Raw genomic sequence first — 21,278 nt, forward strand, 5'->3', positions numbered from 1 at the left:
GCTTTACAGAATCAATGAGCAGGTCCTAATACATGCACCCATGATCAACGAATATATTGAAAAGCTGAGAAAGCACTTGCCACATGCTTTTGTTTTTGTACAGAGGAATTTGTTAAAAGCGTATGACAGTGCAAAATCATACTATAACAAGAATCATCTGTGAGGAAATATGAGATAGGCGACCTGGTATATAAGTTTGACTTTGGTAAAGATAAACATAAACATGCAAATTTCCTTGCATCATGGTGTAGGCCATTTAGAATTGTAGATAAGGTTTCACATGTAGTCTACAGAATAGTCATAAAAGAGGGAGACTTAACTGTAGAAAAATCTGCTAATGTTAACCAAATGAAACCATTCCACCCAAAACATGAGGCAAGGCGGTTAGAACAAATTGGACAAACTAGTACGGAGTGAAAAGTGTAATTCTGTTCTGAAAATGAAGCGTTTGTATCTTAAAGGGATTCACCATAGCAAGTAAGTGGGTGTGAAAAATATTAAAAAGTATAAAACTGGATTGTAAAGGGGTGAAAGGAGAGATACATCAGTTGAGTAATTTAGTTTACGTTTTAAAGTGAATGTGAAAAGGGGGGAATGAAATATGTGAGCATATACATTCATAAAAATGAGAACAATGGGTATAAAAAATATAATGCATATTTAGGAAAAGAATGAACACATATAGGTGTCCAGGTGGCTTGCATTTTGATTGCTAGGTATACCAGGTCGATGTGTGAGAACAATGACATAGGGAATTGCCTTAAGGCGATGATCATTTATTTTATTTCATTTGAGAATATTACATTGAGGTATGTTATGTTAACTTGCATTTTCGGACAGCCAATAACAAATGATGTGCCATATTGTATCTCTTATACTCAACCCACATATTTCCAAGTCCAGAAAAGTTATCATTGACTGTTATTTATATTGTATGTTTCTGTGCATAATACAACATTTTAGTTCAGATGATATCAAAATGAAAGGGAAAAATTAATGAATCAGTTTATTTGATTCTTAATTGTTTTTTTCTCGCTTTAATCTAGATACTATTTCCACACCAGCGGTCCAGGAATTGGAGGCAGCCAGATCCAGAGGAAACCACCTCCGAACCGGAGTCCCTTGGAAAAAACCCATGCACTGAAGAAGGGGAGAGAAGGTGGTGACACCTGCTTACAGAGGAAAGATGAAGTGGCTGTAGCCCATGCATAGTGGAATAAGACAGCACATTTTCTGGTCTTTCTTGGCACTTATAGTTACGACGAACATTCCATGTATCACTTTAGTGAAAGGACAAGTTCTAATAGACCAGGGACCAGTCTAAGGAATTGCATTTGGAAGAAGCTCTGCGTTTTATATTGGGGATTACAAGACTCTTATATCAAAACAGGTATACTAGCTTGAACCCAAATTTGGTCATTGAATGGATCAGAGATACAATTGGTGCAAGTAGAGGAATGGGGCCCATTGTCATTATAGCATTAGAGAACAACAATACCAGCCAATAGCACCATCCTGGATTTTAGCAACAACAATGTAATACTTACCACACGGCCACCACCAACTCCACTGTGTACGCCCTATGGGGAAAAAAACAAATAGTTCACTGATGAGGTAAAGTGAATTGATATGTTGAGATGTAAGAAAGAAGAAAGGTTGCTGAAAACTCCAATTGTGTAATTGTATGTTTCTGCCTCATGGTCTAAGTGAGCTCTTCCTGACAGTTTCATCACACATTTTGCTAAAACCGTAACCTCTGTAATCTTAATACGCAGCAGTACGAGGGTAATCATTTTTCTTCAACAGGGACATATTTTCAGTTAACCCCTGATATTTCCTTGCAAACAAGGAGCACAGACTCAAATCACTCGTTTTGCAGATAGCCGAAGGAGAACACGACCTTCGACTTGAGACCCATGGGTGAGTGTCAATGTGTGTAATGTATCAATTAATGGTAGCTTTAACATCGCACTGTCAACAATAGAAAACCTGGAGATTTGGACTCATTGTGACATGCTATTTTGCCATCTATGAATGTCTATCGACCACCAACCCACTCCCTTCCACAATTAACCCACTAACTGATGTCTCCGACGATTGGCCATGATTAGGGTGATCTTGCTTTTAAAACATTCCATGGACAACAAAGTACAGTACTTTGTCGCGGACTGGGGGAAATAGTAACTTTTCTTAAGGATGATTTTAGTGTGATGTGGTTCCCACAACGCCTGAGACTATTAGATCTGCAATGAGCGTGAAGTGCGAACCCGGGAAGAAAGCGAATCCGGAAAGGAATAGTCGTCGCCTCAGACGTGAGTTGGGGTGGGGGTTTTGTATAGGGAATGTTTCCAATTTGTTTAGAAATTCAATAAAGAGAGTTGTCAACAAAAGAAAAACATTCCACTTAACGTTATGTTCACTCTGAAATCTGTTTATTAAAATTACTCTGTCTAGTGTCATGTGCGAATCTCTGAAGTAATCTGTTGTATCTGCCTTTCAATTCTCATATACTCAGGCTGATATATTGAATTAATACTGATCAGTAGAGTTCATATGTGTAATGTCTCTCTGAAATGTTTTTAAAATATGTATACAACATCAGAGTTGTAAACATGACAATGGAGGTGGCTCTGGTCAAGTTTATTCAAATAATGTTAATTTGAGGTGCAGCACATCAATCAGTGTACTCCATGTTTAGGTTATGGCTTGGGTCTCAGTCACTTATGTGACACCTATTGGAGTAAAACTTAGTGTGAATAGTGTAAGATGTCCAAGGTGTATGAATTTGCATCTGCATTACTGATGTGTCATTACCACTAGCAGAAGTGTTGTGCAAAAAGTGTCATTTGTGTTGTGCATGAAAGCAGATGATGCCACTTCCTGTGATGTCAATTGGTGAAATGGCGTGCACCAGCACAGCCTGTGATGTCATTTTGGGGCGGGGATCAAACGACATTACCCCACTTCCTTCAATGTACTTGGGGGTGGGTTCAAATGACATCACTTCCTGTGATGTCATTAGGGGGGTCAAGGACCATGTGATGTCACCTTCGCTACCGCTGGCCTTTTGGTGAAATTACATCCCAGAAAGGCTGACAGGATCAGTACCAATATGAGATGTACAAATGCTAATGTGGTAAAACAAAACCTAAAATTAGGAGGTTTGGTTTAGTCTGTGAGAAAATCAATCTAAACAATCTTCATTTGTCGTAGGAATAACAGCAGAATATGGGGTTTATCATACAAATAATTGTTTAGGTCTGTGAAATAGCTTCTTCAAAACACAAGTAATTTGGGACTCCACATGAGCAAAATTTGCAGACTTACTTTGCAGAGAACAATTCCCTAATTGTATTCCTGAAAGGCATACGTGGAGTCATGCATCTTCCATGTCCATAATATCTAGATCAATACATCTCAGTCCAGATGACATTTTCACAGGTAGGAAAATGTTTTTGCCACAGCATTTGCTTTACAGAACCAATAAGCAGGTCCTAATAAATGCATCCACAATCCACAAATATATGGAAGGGCTGAGAAAACACTTGCAAGATGTTTTTTGCGTTTGCGCAGAGGAATTTTGAAAAAGCTGCTGACAGTCCAACTCATACTATGACAAGAAAACATCTGTGTGGGAATAAGAGCTATGCAACCAGGTATATAATTTTGACTTTGGTAAAGATAAACATAAAAATGCAAATGTCCTCGCATCATGATGCGTGCCATTTAGAATTGTAGATAAGGTTTTGCCTGTAGTCTACAGAATAGCCATAAAAGAGGGAAAGTTAACTGTGGAACAATTTGTCCATATTAACCAAATTAAACCATTCCACCCAGAACAGGAGGTTAGAACACATTGATGAAACTAGTAGGGAGTGAAAAGTGTAATTCTGTTCTGAAAGTGAAGTGCTTGCACCTCAAAGGGATTCACCATTGCACGTAAGTAGGTGTGAACAATATACAAAATATCAATCTGGAGTGTAATGGAGTGAAAGGAAGGATTGATTAGTTGAGTAACTGTGTGCACGTTTTAAAGTGAATGTGAAAAAGGCGGAATGAAACAGGTGAGTATATACATTTATAAAAATGAGAACTATGGGTATAAAAAAATAAAGTATATTTAGGAAAATGATTAAAATGATCTAGGTGTCCAGTTGACTTGCATTTTGATTATTAGGTCCCAAGTCGATGTGTGAGACCAATGACATAGGGAATTACTTATAGGGGATGATCATTTATTTTATTTCATTTGAGAATGTCATATTGAGGTCTGTTATGTTATCCTGCATTTTCCTAAAGCCAATAATGGAAGATGTGCTATATTGTATCTCTTATAATAAAGGTGAATATTCCAAAATATTTGAGGGTTGCAGCTCTCCAAAGAGATACTGCCGCACAACTAGAAGGGAGAACAGAGGTTCCTCCATTGGCGTAGTTCCCAGAATGTTCCAAGATCGGGAGAGGAGCAGATTCAAGTTGCAGATGCTTGCACAAATGAAGAAGGGAGGGATCAATTAAGGAACATATTTATGGAGTTCAAAGAGGTTTTTGCCAAAGATGCTTATGATTGTGGGGTGACTGATTTGCAAGTTGCCACACTACCCGAAGGATATGGTAGGGAGCTAGTATTTTTGTGACAATATAGGTTACCCTTGGCATGTCTGGAGTCACTGGCTGAAGTAATTAAACATTTTGAATCTAGCGGCATCTAGAGGCATCATTAGGCCCATTCATAGTACTTAAAATACTCCCATATTAGGTGTACTAAAGCCCCATGTCTTGAGTGAATTGAACAAGAGGGTTTCAGTTTCAAGGTTGCCCCTTCCATTTATTGATCAGGGTCTTGCACAGGTTCAAGGGTTACAGGTATTTACCACCTTGGATATTACAGCTGGTTACTGGTGCGTACCATTAGCTGAAGGTATATAACATGTATTTGCATTTTCCTTTGACAAATTACAATATGCATGGTCCCAGACCCCTTTTGGGTATGTCAGTAGTGGGAGTGAATTTTGGATATTCCTGAGCAAGGCACTCCCAGATGCAGCTGGGATAAAATTTCTAGGCCATGAAGTGACAGTACATGGGTTAAACCTGCAAAAGAAATAAGTGGAAGCAATTCAGGAATTAAAAGATCCCACCCACCTAAAAAGTCTAAAGAGTTTGCTAGGTTTGACGGGTTACAACATTAAATGTATTGGACTTTACGCAGAGATTAAGCAGCCTATAAGCAAATTACTGACATAGGGTGTGCCCTGCAAATAGGAAAAGGAAAAAAGGACAAGTTAAAAAAAAAACTGTTTGATAAAAATGCCATGTTTGGCATATCCAATAAAAATGAAGATTTCTTTGTAGAAATAGGAATCACAGATCAATCTATGTCAGCAGTACTCTACCAAAAACATGATGCAAATAACAATTCTATTGCATATACAAGCACAGCATTGTCACAGGAAGCAACCAAATTTAGTGAATATGAAAAGGCACGTTTGACGTCTGTATGGGCATTGCAACAATTCTGTCCCGTTATTCAAGGGATATGGGTGATTGTTGAAACACATCACCAGCCTCTATAATTTTTACATAGTAAAAGAATCAGATCAGGGAATTTGACCAAGTCAAGAATGACTTCATGGATGTAAGCACTACAGTGATTCCAAGTGGAAATGAGATGTGGACCAAACAAAAAGAGTCTAATTGGTCAAGGGCTATCAGATTACATGATTGTGAAGCTGTCTGTATGCCTGAAGACACTGACGTAGAAACTCATTTAAGGGAATTTGAGATATCCCCACACAATGCTTTCAATGAAGAAACATGCAATGATCTTCCAACCATTTATGTAGATGGATGTGCATATCACGTGGAAGGTGATTCTGAAAAAGAACTGGTGGCAGTGATACAAAATCTTTGGGGATAATGCAATGACATTCCAAGAGTAAGCATGAAGTTAGGACCCAAAAGCAGTCAAGTTGCAGAATTGGCCACCATTTATAAGGGAATATCTACAGCCATAGAAAGTAAACTTTAAGAAATAGTTGTAGTGACTGGTTCTTATTATGAGCTAAATAGTTTTATGGAATATTTACCCAGCTGGAAATTGAGAGGAATGCTCTCATATAACTAGAAACCATTTAAACATGGCAAAATGATCCAAGCCACAGACAAACGGGTTTCAGTAAATGGCATGATCATCCACTGGAGGAAAATACATGGTCATTTGAAAACACCATGCGAAGAAAAGGAAGGAAATGACAAGGCCGATCAGTTAGCCGAAAATGGAACTGGGATGGCAGAGTTGCTTTCGATTATAAACAAAAAGAGAATTAATTTACAAGAAGGGCTGATGATTCACGAATCAGTATTGGGCATAATCCAATGGGATTTTGTCATTTTGATGGTTGATGCTATGCCATGCCCACAATGGAATAACTGCAGGCCAAAGAGGCTCCCAGAAAACTTTGGACATTTTAAAAGATTATCCTTATTGGCCTCACATGTCACAGGATTTAGAACTCTATACGAGGGAATATCTAGTGGTTGCACAATTTCAACCTGCTTCCCCAACACACAGGTTACCATTGCTGAAAAGAGGTTTGGCACTCCCATGTTCACACCTACAAATAGACCTCATTGGGCATTTGCAAAGGCCAGCACAGGGAAACAGATACTTCTTTACAATTGTTTGTTTAATGTCTAAATGGGTGGGGAGCATCCCAGCCCCAGATTGCAGTGTGCACATGGCAGCCACTTTGCTAGTCAATCATTTGGATTTCCTCAGAAAATAGAATCAGACCACAGAAGTCATTTTACTAATGCAATAATGACAAACACATGGCAAATCATGAGTGTGAAGAGAAAGATGCACATTTCATACCATCACTCTTCTTCTGGGGGTAAGAAACAGTGCAACATATCAATAGTTGAAATATTGAAAAGGTTTGTAGGTGAGGCAGGATCCATTTGGGATCTGCAACATCCTTTAGTGTTAATGGCTATTAGGACAACACAATCTAGATCAATAAATCTCAGTCCACATGAAATTTTGACAGGTAGGAAAATGGTTTTTACCACAACATCTGCTTTACAGAATCAATGAGCAGGTCCTAATACATGCACCCATGATCAACGAATATATTGAAAAGCTGAGAAAGCACTTGCCACATGCTTTTGTTTTTGTACAGAGGAATTTGTTAAAAGCGTATGACAGTGCAAAATCATACTATAACAAGAATCATCTGTGAGGAAATATGAGATAGGCGACCTGGTATATAAGTTTGACTTTGGTAAAGATAAACATAAACATGCAAATTTCCTTGCATCATGGTGTAGGCCATTTAGAATTGTAGATAAGGTTTCACATGTAGTCTACAGAATAGTCATAAAAGAGGGAGACTTAACTGTAGAAAAATATGCTAATGTTAACCAAATGAAACCATTCCACCCAAAACATGAGGCAAGGCGGTTAGAACAAATTGGACAAACTAGTACGGAGTGAAAAGTGCAATTCTGTTCTGAAAATGAAGCGTTTAAAAGTGTAATTCTGTTCTGAAAATGAAGCGTTTGTATCTTAAAGGGATTCACCATAGCAAGTAAGTAGGTGTGAAAAATATTAAAAAGTATAAAACTGGATTGTAAAGGGGTGAAAGGAGAGATACATCAGTTGAGTAATTTAGTTTACGTTTTAAAGTGAGTGTGAAAAGGGGGGAATGAAATATGTGAGCATATACATTTATAAAAATGAGAACAATGGGTATAAAAAATATAATGTATATTTAGGAAAAGAATGAACACATATGGGTGTCCAGGTGACTTGCATTTTGATTGCTAGGTATACCAGGTCGATGTGTGAGAACAATGACATAGGGAATTGCCTTAAGGCGATGATCATTTATTTTATTTCATTTGAGAATATTACATTGAGGTATGTTTTGTTAACTTGCATTTTTGGACAGCCAATAACAAATGATGTGCCATATTGTATCTCTTATACTCAACCCACATATTTCCAAGTCCAGAAAAGTTATCATTGACTGTTATTTATATTGTATGTTTCTGTGCATAATACAACATTTTACTTCAGATGATATCAAAATGAAAGGGAAAAATTAATGAATCAGTGTATTTGATTCTTAATTGTTTTTTTCTCGCTTTAATGTAGATACTATTTCCACACCAGCGGTCCAGGAGTTGGAGGCAGCCAGATCCAGAGGAAACCACCTCCGAACCGGAGTCCCTTGGAAAAAACCCATGCACTGAAGAAGGGGAGAGAAGGTGGTGACACCTGCTTACAGAGGAAAGATGAAGTGGCTGTAGCCCATGCATAGTGGAATAAGACAGCACATTTTCTGGTCTTTCTTGGCACTTATAGTTACGACGAACATTCCATGTATCACTTTAGTGAAAGGACAAGTTCTAATAGACCAGGGACCAGTCTAAGGAATTGCATTTAGAAGAAGCTCTGCGTTTTATATTGGGGATTACAAGTCTCTTATATCAAAACAGGTATACTAGCTTGAACCCAAATTTGGTCATTGAATGGATGAGAGATACAATTGGTGCAAGTAGAGGAATGGGGCCCATTGTCATTATAGCATTAGAGAACAACAATACCAGCCAATAGCACCATCCTGGATTTTAGCAACAACAATGTAATACTTACCACACGGCCACCACCAACTCCACCGTGTACGCCCTATGGGGAAAAAAACAAATGGTTCACTGATGAGGTAAAGAGAATCGATATGTTGAGATGTAAGAAAGAAGAAAGGTTGCTGAAAACTCCAATTGTGTAATTGTGTGTTTCTGTCTCATGGTCTAAGTGAGCTCTTCCTGACAGTTTCATCACACATTTTGCTAAAACCGTAACCTCTGTAATCTTAATCCGCAGCCGTACGAGGGTAATCATTTTTCTTCAACAGGGACATATTTTCAGTTAACCCCCTGATATTTCCTTGCAAACAAGGAGCACAGACTCAAATCACTTGTTTTGCAGATAGCCGAAGGAGAACACGACCTTCGACTTGAGACCCATGGGTGAGTGTCAATGTGTGTAATGTATCAATTAATGGTAGCTTTAACATTGCACTCTCAACAATAGAAAACCTGGAGATTTGGACTCATTGTGACATGCTATTTTGCCATCTATGAATGTCTATCGACCACCAACCCACTCCCTTGCACAATTAACCCACTAACTGATGTCTCCGACGATTGGCCATGATTAGGGTGATGTTGCTTTTAAAACATTCCATGGACAACAAAGTACAGTACTTTGTCGCGGACTGGGGGAAATAGTAACTTTTCTTAAGGATGATTTTAGTGTGATGTGGTTCCCACAACGCCTGAGACTATTAGATCTGCAATGAGCGTGAAGTGCGAACCCGGGAAGAAAGCGAATCCGGAAAGGAGTAGTCGTCGCCTCAGACGTGAGTTGGGGTGGGGGTTTTGTTTAGGGAATGTTTCCAATTTGTTTAGAAATTCAATAAAGAGAGTTGTCAACAAAAGAAAAACATTCCACTTAACGTTATGTTCACTTTGAAATCTGTTTATTAAAATTACTCTGTCTAGTGTCATGTGCGAATCACTGAAGTAATCTGTTGTATCTGCCTTTCAGTTCTCATATACTCAGGCTGATATATTGAATTAATACTGATCAGTAGAGTTCATATGTGTAATGTCTCTCTGAAATGTTTTTAAAATATGTATACAACATCAGAGTTGTAAACATGACAATGGAGGTGGCTCTGGTCAAGTTTATTCAAATAATGTTAATTTGAGGTGCAGCACATCAATCAGTGTACTCCATGTTTAGGTTATGGCTTGGGTCTCAGTCACTTATGTGACACCTATTGGAGTAAAACTTAGTGTGAATAGTGTTAGATGTCCAAGGTGTATGAATTTGCATGTGCATTACTGATGTGTCATTACCCCTAGCAGAAGTGTTGTGCAAAAAGTGTCATTTGTGTTGTGCATGAAAGCAGATGATGCCACTTCCTGTGATGTCAATTGGCGAAATGACGTGCACCAGCACATCCTGTGATGTCATTTTGGGGCGGGGATCAAACGACATTACCCCACTTCCTTCAATGTACTTGGGGGCGGGTTCAAATGACATCACTTCCTGTGATGTCATTAGGGGGGTCAAGGACCATGTGATGTCACCTTCGCTACCCCTGGCCTTTTGGTGAAATTACGTCCCAGAAAGGCTGACAGGATCAGTACCAATATGAGATGTACAAATGCTAATGTGGTAAAACAAAACCTAAAATGAGGAGGTTTGGTGTAGTCTGTGAGAAAATCAATCTAAAAAATCTTCATTTGTCGTAGGAATAACAGCAGAATATGGGGTTTATCATACAAATAATTGTTTAGGTCTGTGAAGTAGCCTCTTCAAAACACAAGTAATGTGGGACTCCACATGAGCAAAATTTGCAGACTTACTTTGCAGAGAACAATTCCCTAATTGTATTCCTCCCATACGTGGAGTCATGCATCTTCCATGTCCACAATATCTAGATCAATACATCTCAGTCCAGATGACATTTTCTCAGGTAGGAAAATGGTTTTGCCACAGAATTTGCTTTACAGAACCAATAAGAAGGTCCTAATAAATGCATCCACAATCCACAAATATATGGAAGAGCTGAGAAAACACTTGCAAGATGTTTTTTTGCGTTTGCGCAGAGGAATTTTGAAAAAGCTCCTGACAGTCCAACTCATACTATGACAAGAAAACATCTGTGTGGGAATAAGAACTATGCAACCAGGTATATAAGTTTGACTTTGGTAAAGATAAACATAAAAATTCAAATGTCCTCGCATCATGGTGCGTGCCATTTAGAATTGTAGATAAGGTTTCGCCTGTAGTCTACAGAATAACCATAAAAGAGGGAAAGTTAACTGTGGAACAATTTGTCCATGTTAACCAAATTAAACCATTCCACCCAAAACAGGAGGTTAGAACACATTGATGAAACTAGTAGGGAGTGAAAAGTGTAATTCTGTTCTGAAAGTGAAGTGCTTGCACCTCAAAGGGATTCCCCATTGCACGTAAGTAGGTGTGAACAATATACAAAATATCAATCTGGAGTGTAATGGAGTAAAAGGAAGGATTGATTAGTTGAGTAACTGTGTGCACGTTTTAAAGTGAATGTGAAAAAGGCGGAATGAAACAGGTGAGTATATACATTTATAAAAATGAGAACTATGGGTATAAAAAAATAAAGTATATTTAGGAAAATGATTAAAATGATCTAGGTGGCCAGTTGACTTGCATTTTGATTGCTAGGTCCCAAGTCGATGTGTGAGACCAATGACATAGGGAATTACTTATAGGGTATGATCATTTATTTTATTTCATTTGAGAATGTCATATTGAGGTCTGTTATGTTATCCTGCATTTTCCTAAAGCCAATAATGGAAGATGTGCTATATTGTATCTCTTATAATCAAGATGAATATTCCAAAATATTTGAGGGTTGCAGCTCTCCAAAGAGATACTGCCACACAACTAGAAGGGAGTACAGAGGTTCCTCCATTGGCGTAGTTCCCAGAATGTTCTAAGATCGGGAGAGGAGCAGATTCAAGCTGCAGATGCTTGCACAAATGAAGAAGGGAGGGATCAATTAAGGAACATATTTATGGAGTTCAAAGAGGTTTTTGCCAAAGATGCTTGCGATTGTGGGGTGACTGATTTACAAGTTGCCACACTACCAGAAGGATATTTTAGGGAGCTAGTATTTTTGTGACAATATAGGTTACCCTTGGCATGTCTGGAGTCACTGGCTGAAGTAATTAAACATTTTGAATCTAGCGGCATCTAGAGGCATCATTAGGCCCATTCATAGTACTTAAAATACTCCCATATTAGGTGTAGTAAAGCCCCATGGCTTGAGTGAATTGAACAAGAGGGTTTCAGTTTCAAGGTTGCCCCTTCCATTTATTGATCAGGGTCTTGCACAGGTTCAAGGGTTACAGGTATTTACCACCTTGGATCTTACAGCTGGTTACTGGTGTGTACCATTAGCTGAAGGTATATAACATGTATTTGCATTTTCCTTTGACAAATTACAATATGCATGGTCCCAGACCCCTTTTGGGTATGTCAGTAGTGGGAGTGAATTTGGGATATTCCTGAGCAAGGCACTCCCAGATGCAGCTGGGATAAACTTTCTAGGCCATGAAGTGACAGTACATGGATTAAAGCTGCAAAAGAAATAAGTGGAAGCAATTCAGAAATTAAAAGATCCCACCCACCTAAAAAGTCTAAAGAGTTTGCTAGGATTGACGGATTACAACAGGAAATGTATTGGACTTTACGCAGAGATTAAGCAGCCTATAAGCAAATTACTGACAGAGGGTGTGCCCTGCAAATAGGAAAAGGAAAAAAGGACAAGTTAAAATAAAAATGCCATGTTTGGCATATCCAATAAAAATGAAGATTTCTTTGTAGAAATAGGAATCACAGATCAATGTATGTCAGCAGTACTCTACCAAAAACATGATGCAAATAACAATTCTATTGCATATACAAGCACAGCATTGTCACAGGAAGCAACAAAATTTAGTGAATATGAAAAGGCACGTTTGACGTCTGTATGGGCATTGCAACAATTCTGTCCCATTATTCAAGGGATATGGGTGATTGTTGAAACACATCACCAGCATCTATAATGTTAACATAGTAAAAGAATCAGATCAGGGAATTTGACCAAGTCAAGAATGACTTCATGGATGTTAGCACTACAGGGATTCTCAGTGGAAGTGAGATGTGGATCAAACAAAAAGAGTCCAATTGGTCAAGGGCTATCAGATTACATGATTGTGAAGCTGTTTGTATGCCTGAAGACACTGACGTAGAAACTCATTTAAGGGAATTTGAGATATCCCCACACAATGCTTTCAATGAAGAAACATGCAATGATCTTCCAACCATTTATGTAGATGGATGTGCATATCGCATGGAAGGTGATACGGAAAAAGAACCGGTGGCAGTGATACAAAATCTTTGGGGATAATGCAATGACATTCCAAGAGTAAGCATGAAGTTAGGACACAAAAGCAGTCAAGTTGCAGAATTGGCCACCATTTATAAGGGAATATCTACAGCCATAGAAAGTAAACTTTAAGAAATAGTTGTAGTGACTGATTCTTATTATGAGCTAAATAGTTTTATGGAATATTTACCCAGCTGGAAATTGAGAGGAATGCTCTCATATAACTAGAAACCATTTAACCATGGCAAAATGATCCAAGCCACAGACAAACGGGTTTCAGTAAATGGCATGATCATCCACTGGAGGAAAATACATGGTCATTTGAAAACACCATGCGAAGAAAATGAAGGAAATGACAAGGCCGATCAGTTAGCCGAAAATGGAACTGGGATGGCAGAGTTGCTTTCTATTATAAACAAAAAGGGAATTAATTTACAAGAAGGGCTGATGATTCACAAATCAGTATTGGGCCAAATCCAATGGGATTTTGTCATTTTGATGGTTGATGCTATGTCATGCCCACAATGGAATAACTGCAGGCCGAAGAGGCTCCCAGAAAACTTTGGACATTTTAAAAGATTATCCTTATTGGCCTCACATGTCACAGGATTTAGAACTCTATACGAGGGAATGTCTAGTGTTTGCACAATTTCAACCTGCTTCCCCAACACACAGGGTACCATTGCTGAAAAAAGTTTTGACACTCCCATGGTCACACCTACAAATAGACTTCATTGGGCCTTTGCAAAGGCCAGCACAGGGAAACAGATACTTCTTTACACTTGTTTGTTTAATTTCTAAATGGGTGGGGTGCATCCCAGCCCAAGATTGCAGTGTGCACATGGCAGCCACTTTGCTAGTCAATCATTTGGATTACCTCAGAGAATAGAATAAATCCACATAAGTCATTTTACTAGTGCAATAATGACAAACATATGGCAAATCATGATTGTGAAGAGAAAGTTGCACATTTCATACCATCCCTCTTCTTCTGGGGGTAAGAAACAGTGCAACATATCAATAGTTGAACTATTGAAAAGGTTTGTAGGTTTGGCAGGATCCATTTGGGATCTGCAACATCCTTTAGTGTTAATGGCTATTAGGACAACACAATCTAGATCAATAAATCTCAGTCCACATGAAATTTTGACAGGTAGGAAAATGATTTTTACCACAACATCTGCTTTACAGAACCAATGAGCAGGTCCTAATACATGCACCCATGATCAACGAATATATTGAAAAGCTGAGAAAGCACTTGCCACATGCTTTTGTTTTTGTGCAGAGGAATTTGTTAAAAGCGTATGACAGTGCAAAATCATACTATAACAAGAATCATCTGTGAGGAAATATGAGATAGGCGACCTGGTATATAAGTTTGACTTTGGTAAAGATGAACAAAAACATGCAAATTTCCTTGCATCATGGTGTAGGCCATTTAGAATTGTAGATAAGGTTTCACATGTAGTCTACAGAATAGTCATAAAAGAGGGAGACTTAACTGTAGAAAAATGTGCTAATGTTAACCAAATGAAACCATTCCACCCAAAACATGAGGCAAGGCGGTTAGAACAAATTGGACAAACTAGTACGGAGTGAAAAGTGCAATTCTGTTCTGAAAATGAAGCGTTTAAAAGTGTAATTCTGTTCTGAAAATGAAGCGTTTGTATCTTAAAGGGATTCACCATAGCAAGTAAGTAGGTGTGAAAAATATTAAAAAGTATAAAACTGGATTGTAAAGGGGTGAAAGGAGAGATACATCAGTTGAGTAATTTAGTTTACGTTTTAAAGTGAATGTGAAAAGGGGGGAATGACATATGTGAGCATATACATTTATAAAAATGAGAACAATGGGTATAAAAATATAATGCATATTTAGGAAAAGAATGAACACATATAGGTGTCCAGGTGACTTGCATTTTGATTGCTAGGTATACCAGGTCGATGTGTGAGAATAATGAAATAGGGAATTGCCTTAAGGCGATGATCATTTATTTTATTTCATTTGAGAATATTACATTGAGGTATGTTATGTTGACCTGCATTTTCGGACAGACAATAACAAATGATGTGCCATATTGTATCTCTTATACTCAACCCACATATTTCCAAGTCCAGAAAAGTTATCATTGACTGTTATTTATATTGTATGTTTCTGTGCATAATACAACATTTTACTTCAGATGATATCAAAATGAAAGGGAAAAATTAATGAATCAGTGTATTTGATTCTTAATTGTTTTTTTCTCGCTTTAATCTAGATACTATTTCCACACCAGCAGTCCGGGAGTTGGAGGCAGCCAGATCCAGAGGAATCCAGAGTTCCTTGGAAAAAAACCCAGGCACTGAAGAAGGGGAGAGAAGGTGGTGACACCTGCTTACAAAGGAAAGATGAAGTGGCTGTAGCCCATGCATAGTGGAATAAGACAGCACATTTTCTGGTCTTTCTTGGTACTTATAGTTACGACGAACATTCCATGTATCACTTTAGTGAAAGGACAAGTTCTAATAGACCTGGGACCAGTCTCAGGAATTGCAATTGGACGAAGCTCTGCGTTTTATATTGGGGATTACAAGACTCTTATATCAAAACAGGTATACGACTTGAACCCAAATTTGGTCATTGAATGGATCAGAGATACAATTGGTTCAAGTAGAGGAATGGGGCCCATAGTTATTATAGCATTAGAGAACAACAATACCAGCCAATAGTACCATCCTGGATTTTAGCAACAACAATGTAATACTTACCACACGGCCACCACCAACTCCACCGTGTACGCCCTATGGGGAAAAAAACAAATAGTTCACTGATGAGGTAAAGTGAATTCATATGTTGAGATGTAAGAAAGAAGAAAGGTTGCTGAAAACTCCAATTGTGTAATTGTGTGTTTCTGTCTCATGGTCTAAGTGAGTTCTTCCTGACAGTTTCATCACACATTTTGCTAAAACCGTAACCTCTGTAATCTTAATCCACAGCCGTACGAGGGTAATCATTTTTCTTCAACAGGGACATATTTTCAGTTAACCCCCTGATATTTCCTTGCAAACAAGGAGCACAGACTCAAATCACTCGTTTTGCAGATAGCCGAAGGAGAACACGACCATCGACTTGAGACCCATGGGTGAGTGTCAATGTGTGTAATGTATCAATTAATGGTAGCTTTAACATCGCACTCTCAACAATAGAAAACCTGGAGATTTGGACTCATTGTGACATGATATTTTGCCATCTATGAATGTCTATCGACCACCAACCCACTCCCTTCCACAATTAACCCACTAACTGATGTCTCCGATGATTGGCCATGATTAGGGTGATGTTGCTTTTAAAACATTCCATGGACAACAAAGTACAGTACTTTGTCGCGGACTGGGGGGAAATAGTAACTTTTCTTAAGGATGATTTTAGAGTGATGTGGATCTCACAACACCTGAGACTATTAGATCTGCAATGAGTGTGAAGTGCGAACCCGGGAAGAAAGTGAATCCGGAATGGAGTAGTGGTCGCCACAGACGTGAGTTGGGGTGGGGGTTTTGTTTAGGGAATGTTTCCAATTTGTTTAAAAATTCAATAAAGAGAGTTTTCAACAAAAAAAAAACATTCCACTTAACGTTATGTTCACTTTGAATTCTGTTTATTAAAATTACTCTATCTAGTGTCATGTGCGAATCGCTGAAGTAATCTGTTGTATCTGCCTTTCAATTCTCATATACTCATGTTGATATATTGAATTAATACTGATCAGTAGAGTTCATATGTGTAATGTCTCTCTGAAATAGTTTTAAAATATGTATACAACATTAGAGTTGTAAACATGACAATGGAAGTGGCTCTGGTCAAGTTTATTCAAATAATGTTAATTTGAGGTGCAGCACATCAATCAGTGTACTCCATGTTTAGGTTATGGCTTGGGTCTCAGTCACTTATGTGACACCTACTGGGGTAAAACTTAGTGTGAATAGTGTTAGATGTCCAAGGTGTATGAATTTGCATCTGCATTACTGATGTGTCATTACCCCTAGCAGAAGTGTTGTGCAAAAAGTGTCATTTGTGTTGTGCATGAAAGCAGATGATGCCACTTCCTGTGATGTCAATTGGCGAAATGACGTGCACCAGCACATCCTGTGATGTCATTTTGGGGCAGGAATCAAATGACATTACCCCACTTCCTTCAATGTACTTGGGGGCGGGTTCAAATGACATCACTTCCTGTGATGTCATTAGGGGGGTCAAGGACCATGTGATGTCACCTTCGCTACCCCTGGCCTTTTGGTGAAATTACGTCCCAGAAAGGCTGACAGGATCAGTACAAATATGAGATGTACAAATGCTAATGTGGTAAAACAAAACCTAAAATTAGGAGGTTTGGAGTAGTCTGTGAGAAAATCAATCTAAAATATCTTCATTTGTCGTAGGAATAACAGCAGAATTGTTTGCATGGGTTTTTATCAAACAAATAATTGTTTAGGTCTGTGAAATAGCCTCTTCAAAACACAAGTAATTTGGGACTCCACATGAACTAAATTTGCAAACTTACTTTGCAGAGAACAATTCCCTAATTGTATTCCTGAAAGGCATACGTGGAGTCATGCATCTTCCATGTCAACAATATCTAGATCAATACATCTCAGTCCAGATGACATTTTCACAGGTAGGAAAATGGTTTTGCCACAGCATTTGCTTTACAGAACCAATGAGCAGGTCGTAATAAATGCATCCACAATCCACAAATATATGGAAGAGCTGAGAAAGCACTTGCAAGATGTTTTTTGCGTTTGCGCAGAGGAATTTTGAAAAAGCTGCTGACAGTCCAACTCATACTATGACAAGAAAACATCTGTGAGGGAATAAGAGATATGCAACCAGGTATATAAGTTTGACTTTGGTAAAGATAAACATAAAAATGCAAATGTCCTCGCATCATCGTGCGTGCCATTTAGAATTGTAGATAAGGTTTCGCCTGTAGTCTACAGAATAGCCATAAAAGTTAACTGTGGAACAATTTGTCCATGTTAAGCAAATTAAACCATTCCATCCAAAACAGGAGGTTAGAACAAATTGATGAAACTAGTAGGGAGTGAAAAGTGTAATTCTGTTCTGAAAATGAAGTGCTTGCACCTCAAAGGGATTCACCATTGCACGTAAGTAGGTGTGAACAATAAACAAAATATCAACCTGGAGTGTAAAGGAGTGAAAGGAAAGAGCGATTAGTTGAGTAACTGTGTGTCCGTTTTAAAGTGGATGTGAAAAAGACGTAATGAAACAGGTGAGTATATACATTTATAAAAATGAGAACAATGGGTATAAAAAAAATAAAGTATATTTAGGAAAATGATTAAAATGATCTAGGTGTCCAGTTGACTTGCATTTTGATTGCTAGGTCGCAAGTCGATGTGTGAGACCAATTACATAGGGAATTACCTATAGGCAATGATCATTTATTTTATTTCATTTGAGAATCTCATATTGAGGTCTGTTATGTTATCCTGCATTTTCCTACAGCCAATAATGAAAGATGTGCCATATTGTATCTCTTATAATCAAGGTGAATATTCCAAAATATTTGAGGGTTGCGGCTCTCCAAAGAGATACTGCCACACAACTAGAAGGGAGTACAGAGGTTCCTCCATTGGCGTAGTTCCCAGAATGTTCTAAGATCGGGAGAGGAGCAGATTCAAGCTGCAGATGCTTGCACAAATGAAGAAGAGAGGGATCAATTAAGGAACATATTTATGGAGTTCAAAGAGGTTTTTGCCAAAGATGCTTATGATTGTGGGCTGACTGATTTGCTAGTTGCCACACTACCAGAATGATATGGTAGGGAGCTAGTATTTGTGTGACAATATAGGTTACCCTTGGCATGTCTGGAGTCACTGGCTGAAGTAATTAAACATTTTGAATCTAGAGGAATCTAGAGGCATCGTTAGGCCCATTCATAGTACTTAAAATACTCCCATATTAGGTGTACTAAAGCCCCATGGCTTGAGTGAATTGAACAAGAGGGTTTCAGTTTCAAGGTTGCCCCTTCCATATATTGATCAAGGTCTTGCACAGGTTGAAGGGTTACAGGTATTTACCACCTTGGATCTTACAGCTCAGCTGGTTACTTGTGTGCACCATTAGCTGAAGGTATATAACATGTATTTGCATTTTCCTTTGACAAATTACAATATGCATGGTCCCAGACCCCTTTTGGGTATGTCAGTAGTGGGAGTGAATTTGGGATATTCCTGAGCAAGGTACTCCCAGATGCAACTGGGATAAACTTTCTAGGCCATGAAGTGACAGTACATGGGTTAAACCTGCAAAAGAAAGAATTGGATGCAATTCAGAAATGAAAAGATCCCACCAACCTAAAAAGTCTAAAGAGTTTGCTATGGTTGACAGGTTACAACAGGAAATGCATTGGAATTTATGCAGAGATTAAGCAGCCTATAAGCAAATTACTGACACAGGGTGTGCCCTGCAAATAGGAAAAGGAAAAAAGGCCAAGTTAAAAAAAAAAACTGTTTGATAAACATGCCATGTTTGGCATATCTAATAAAAATGAAGATTTCTTTGTTGAAATAGGAATCACGGATCAATGTATGTCAGCAGTACTCTACCAAAAACATGATGCAAATAACAATTCTATTGCATATACTATTTAGCATTGTCACAGGAAGCAACCAAATTTAGCGAATATGGAAAGGCACGTTTGACTTCTGTATGGGCATTACAACCTTTCTGTGCCATTATTCAAGGGATATGGGTGATTGTTGAAACACATCACCAGCCTCTACAATGTTTACATAGTAAAAGAATCAGATCAGGGAATTTGACCAAGGTAAGAATGACTTCATGGATGTTAGCACTACAGGGGTTTTCAGTGGAAGTGAGATGTGGACCAAACAAAAAGAGTTCAATTGGTCAAGGGATATCGGAATTACATGGTTGTGAAGCTGTCTGTATGCCTGAAGAGACTGACATAGAAAGTCATTTATATGAATTTGAGAAATCCCCACACAATGCTTTCAATGAAGAAACATGCAATGATCTTCCAACCATTTATATATATGGATTTGCACATCATGTGGAAGGTGATTCTGAAAAAGAACTAGTGGCAGTGATCGGAAATGTTTGGGGATAATGCAATGACATTCCAAGAGTAAGCATGAAGTTAGGACCCAAAAGCAGTCATGTTGCAGAATTGGCCACCATTTATAAGGGAATATCTACAGCCATAGAATGTAAACTTTAAGAAATAGTTGTAGTCACTGATTCTTATTATGAGCTAAATAGTTTTATGGAATATTTACCAAGCTGGAAATTGAGAGGAATGCTCACATATAACTAGAAACCATTTAAACATGGCAACATGATCCAAGCCACAGACAAACTGGTTTCAGTAAATGGCATGATCATTCACTGGAGGAAAATACATGGTCATTTGAAACCACCACGAGAAGAAAAGGAAGGAAATGACGAGGCCGATCAGTTAGCCAAAAATGGAGCTTGGATGGCAGAGTTGCTTTCTATTAAAAACAAAAAGAGAATTTATTTACAAGATGGGCTGATGATTCAGGAATCAGTATCGGGCCAAATCCAATGGGATTTTGTCATTTAGATGGCTGATGCTATATCATGCCCACAATGGAATAACTGCAGGCCAAAGAGGCTCCCAGAAAACTTTGGAAATTTTAAAAGATTATGCATATTGGCCACACATGTCACAGGATTTAGAACTCTATACGAGGGAATGTCTAATGTATGCACAATTTCAACCTGCTTCCCCAACACACAGGGTACCGAAAAGAGGTTTGACACTCCCATGGTCACACCTTCAAATAGACTTCATTGGGCCTTTGCAAAGGCCAGCACAGGGTAACAGATACTTCTTTACAATTGTTTGTTTAATGTCTAAATGGGTGGGGTGCATCCCAGCCCCAGATTGCAGTGCACACATGGTAGCCACTTTGCTAGTCAATCATTTGGATTACCTCAGAGAATAGAATCAGACCACATAAGTCATTTTACTAGTGCAATAATGACAAACATATTGCAAATCATGAGCGTGAAGAGAAAGTTGCACATTTCATACCATCCCCCTTCTTCTGGGGGTAGGAAAACAGTGCAACATATCAATAGTTGAAATATTGAAAAGGTGTGTAGGTGAGACAGGATCCATTTGGGATCTGCAACATCCTTTAGTGTTAATTGCTATTAGGTCAACACGATCTAGATCAATAAATCTCAGTCCACATGAAATTTTGACAGGTAGGAAAATGGTTTTTACC

General features: G+C 38.4%; 1 protein-coding gene across 9 annotated transcripts in view; it reads right to left on the reverse strand.

The window, feature by feature from the left end:
* LOC138580695 (uncharacterized) overlaps positions 1 to 21,278 on the reverse strand; it is a 583,872-nt gene that overhangs the window by 241,314 nt on the left and 321,280 nt on the right. For 3 of the 9 annotated variants that reach the window (XM_069651431.1, XM_069651432.1, XM_069651429.1), the window contains exons 27-29: positions 15,750 to 15,782; positions 8,663 to 8,695; positions 1,548 to 1,580 (exon numbers count right to left, since the gene is read on the reverse strand). The exons of 2 other annotated variants lie outside the window; for them this stretch is intronic. In XM_069651431.1, coding sequence (XP_069507532.1) covers positions 1,548 to 1,580; positions 8,663 to 8,695; positions 15,750 to 15,782 — 99 coding nt within the window. The remainder of the gene's footprint in view (positions 1 to 1,547; positions 1,581 to 8,662; positions 8,696 to 15,749; positions 15,783 to 21,278) is intronic. 4 more of the 9 variants (XM_069651436.1, XM_069651434.1, XM_069651435.1 and 1 more) reach the window with 2 other exon arrangements.

Source organism: Ambystoma mexicanum, chromosome 3p (assembly GCF_040938575.1).
Source record: "Ambystoma mexicanum isolate Mex_15411 chromosome 3p, UKY_AmexF1_1, whole genome shotgun sequence".
Lineage (NCBI taxonomy): Eukaryota > Metazoa > Chordata > Amphibia > Caudata > Ambystomatidae > Ambystoma > Ambystoma mexicanum.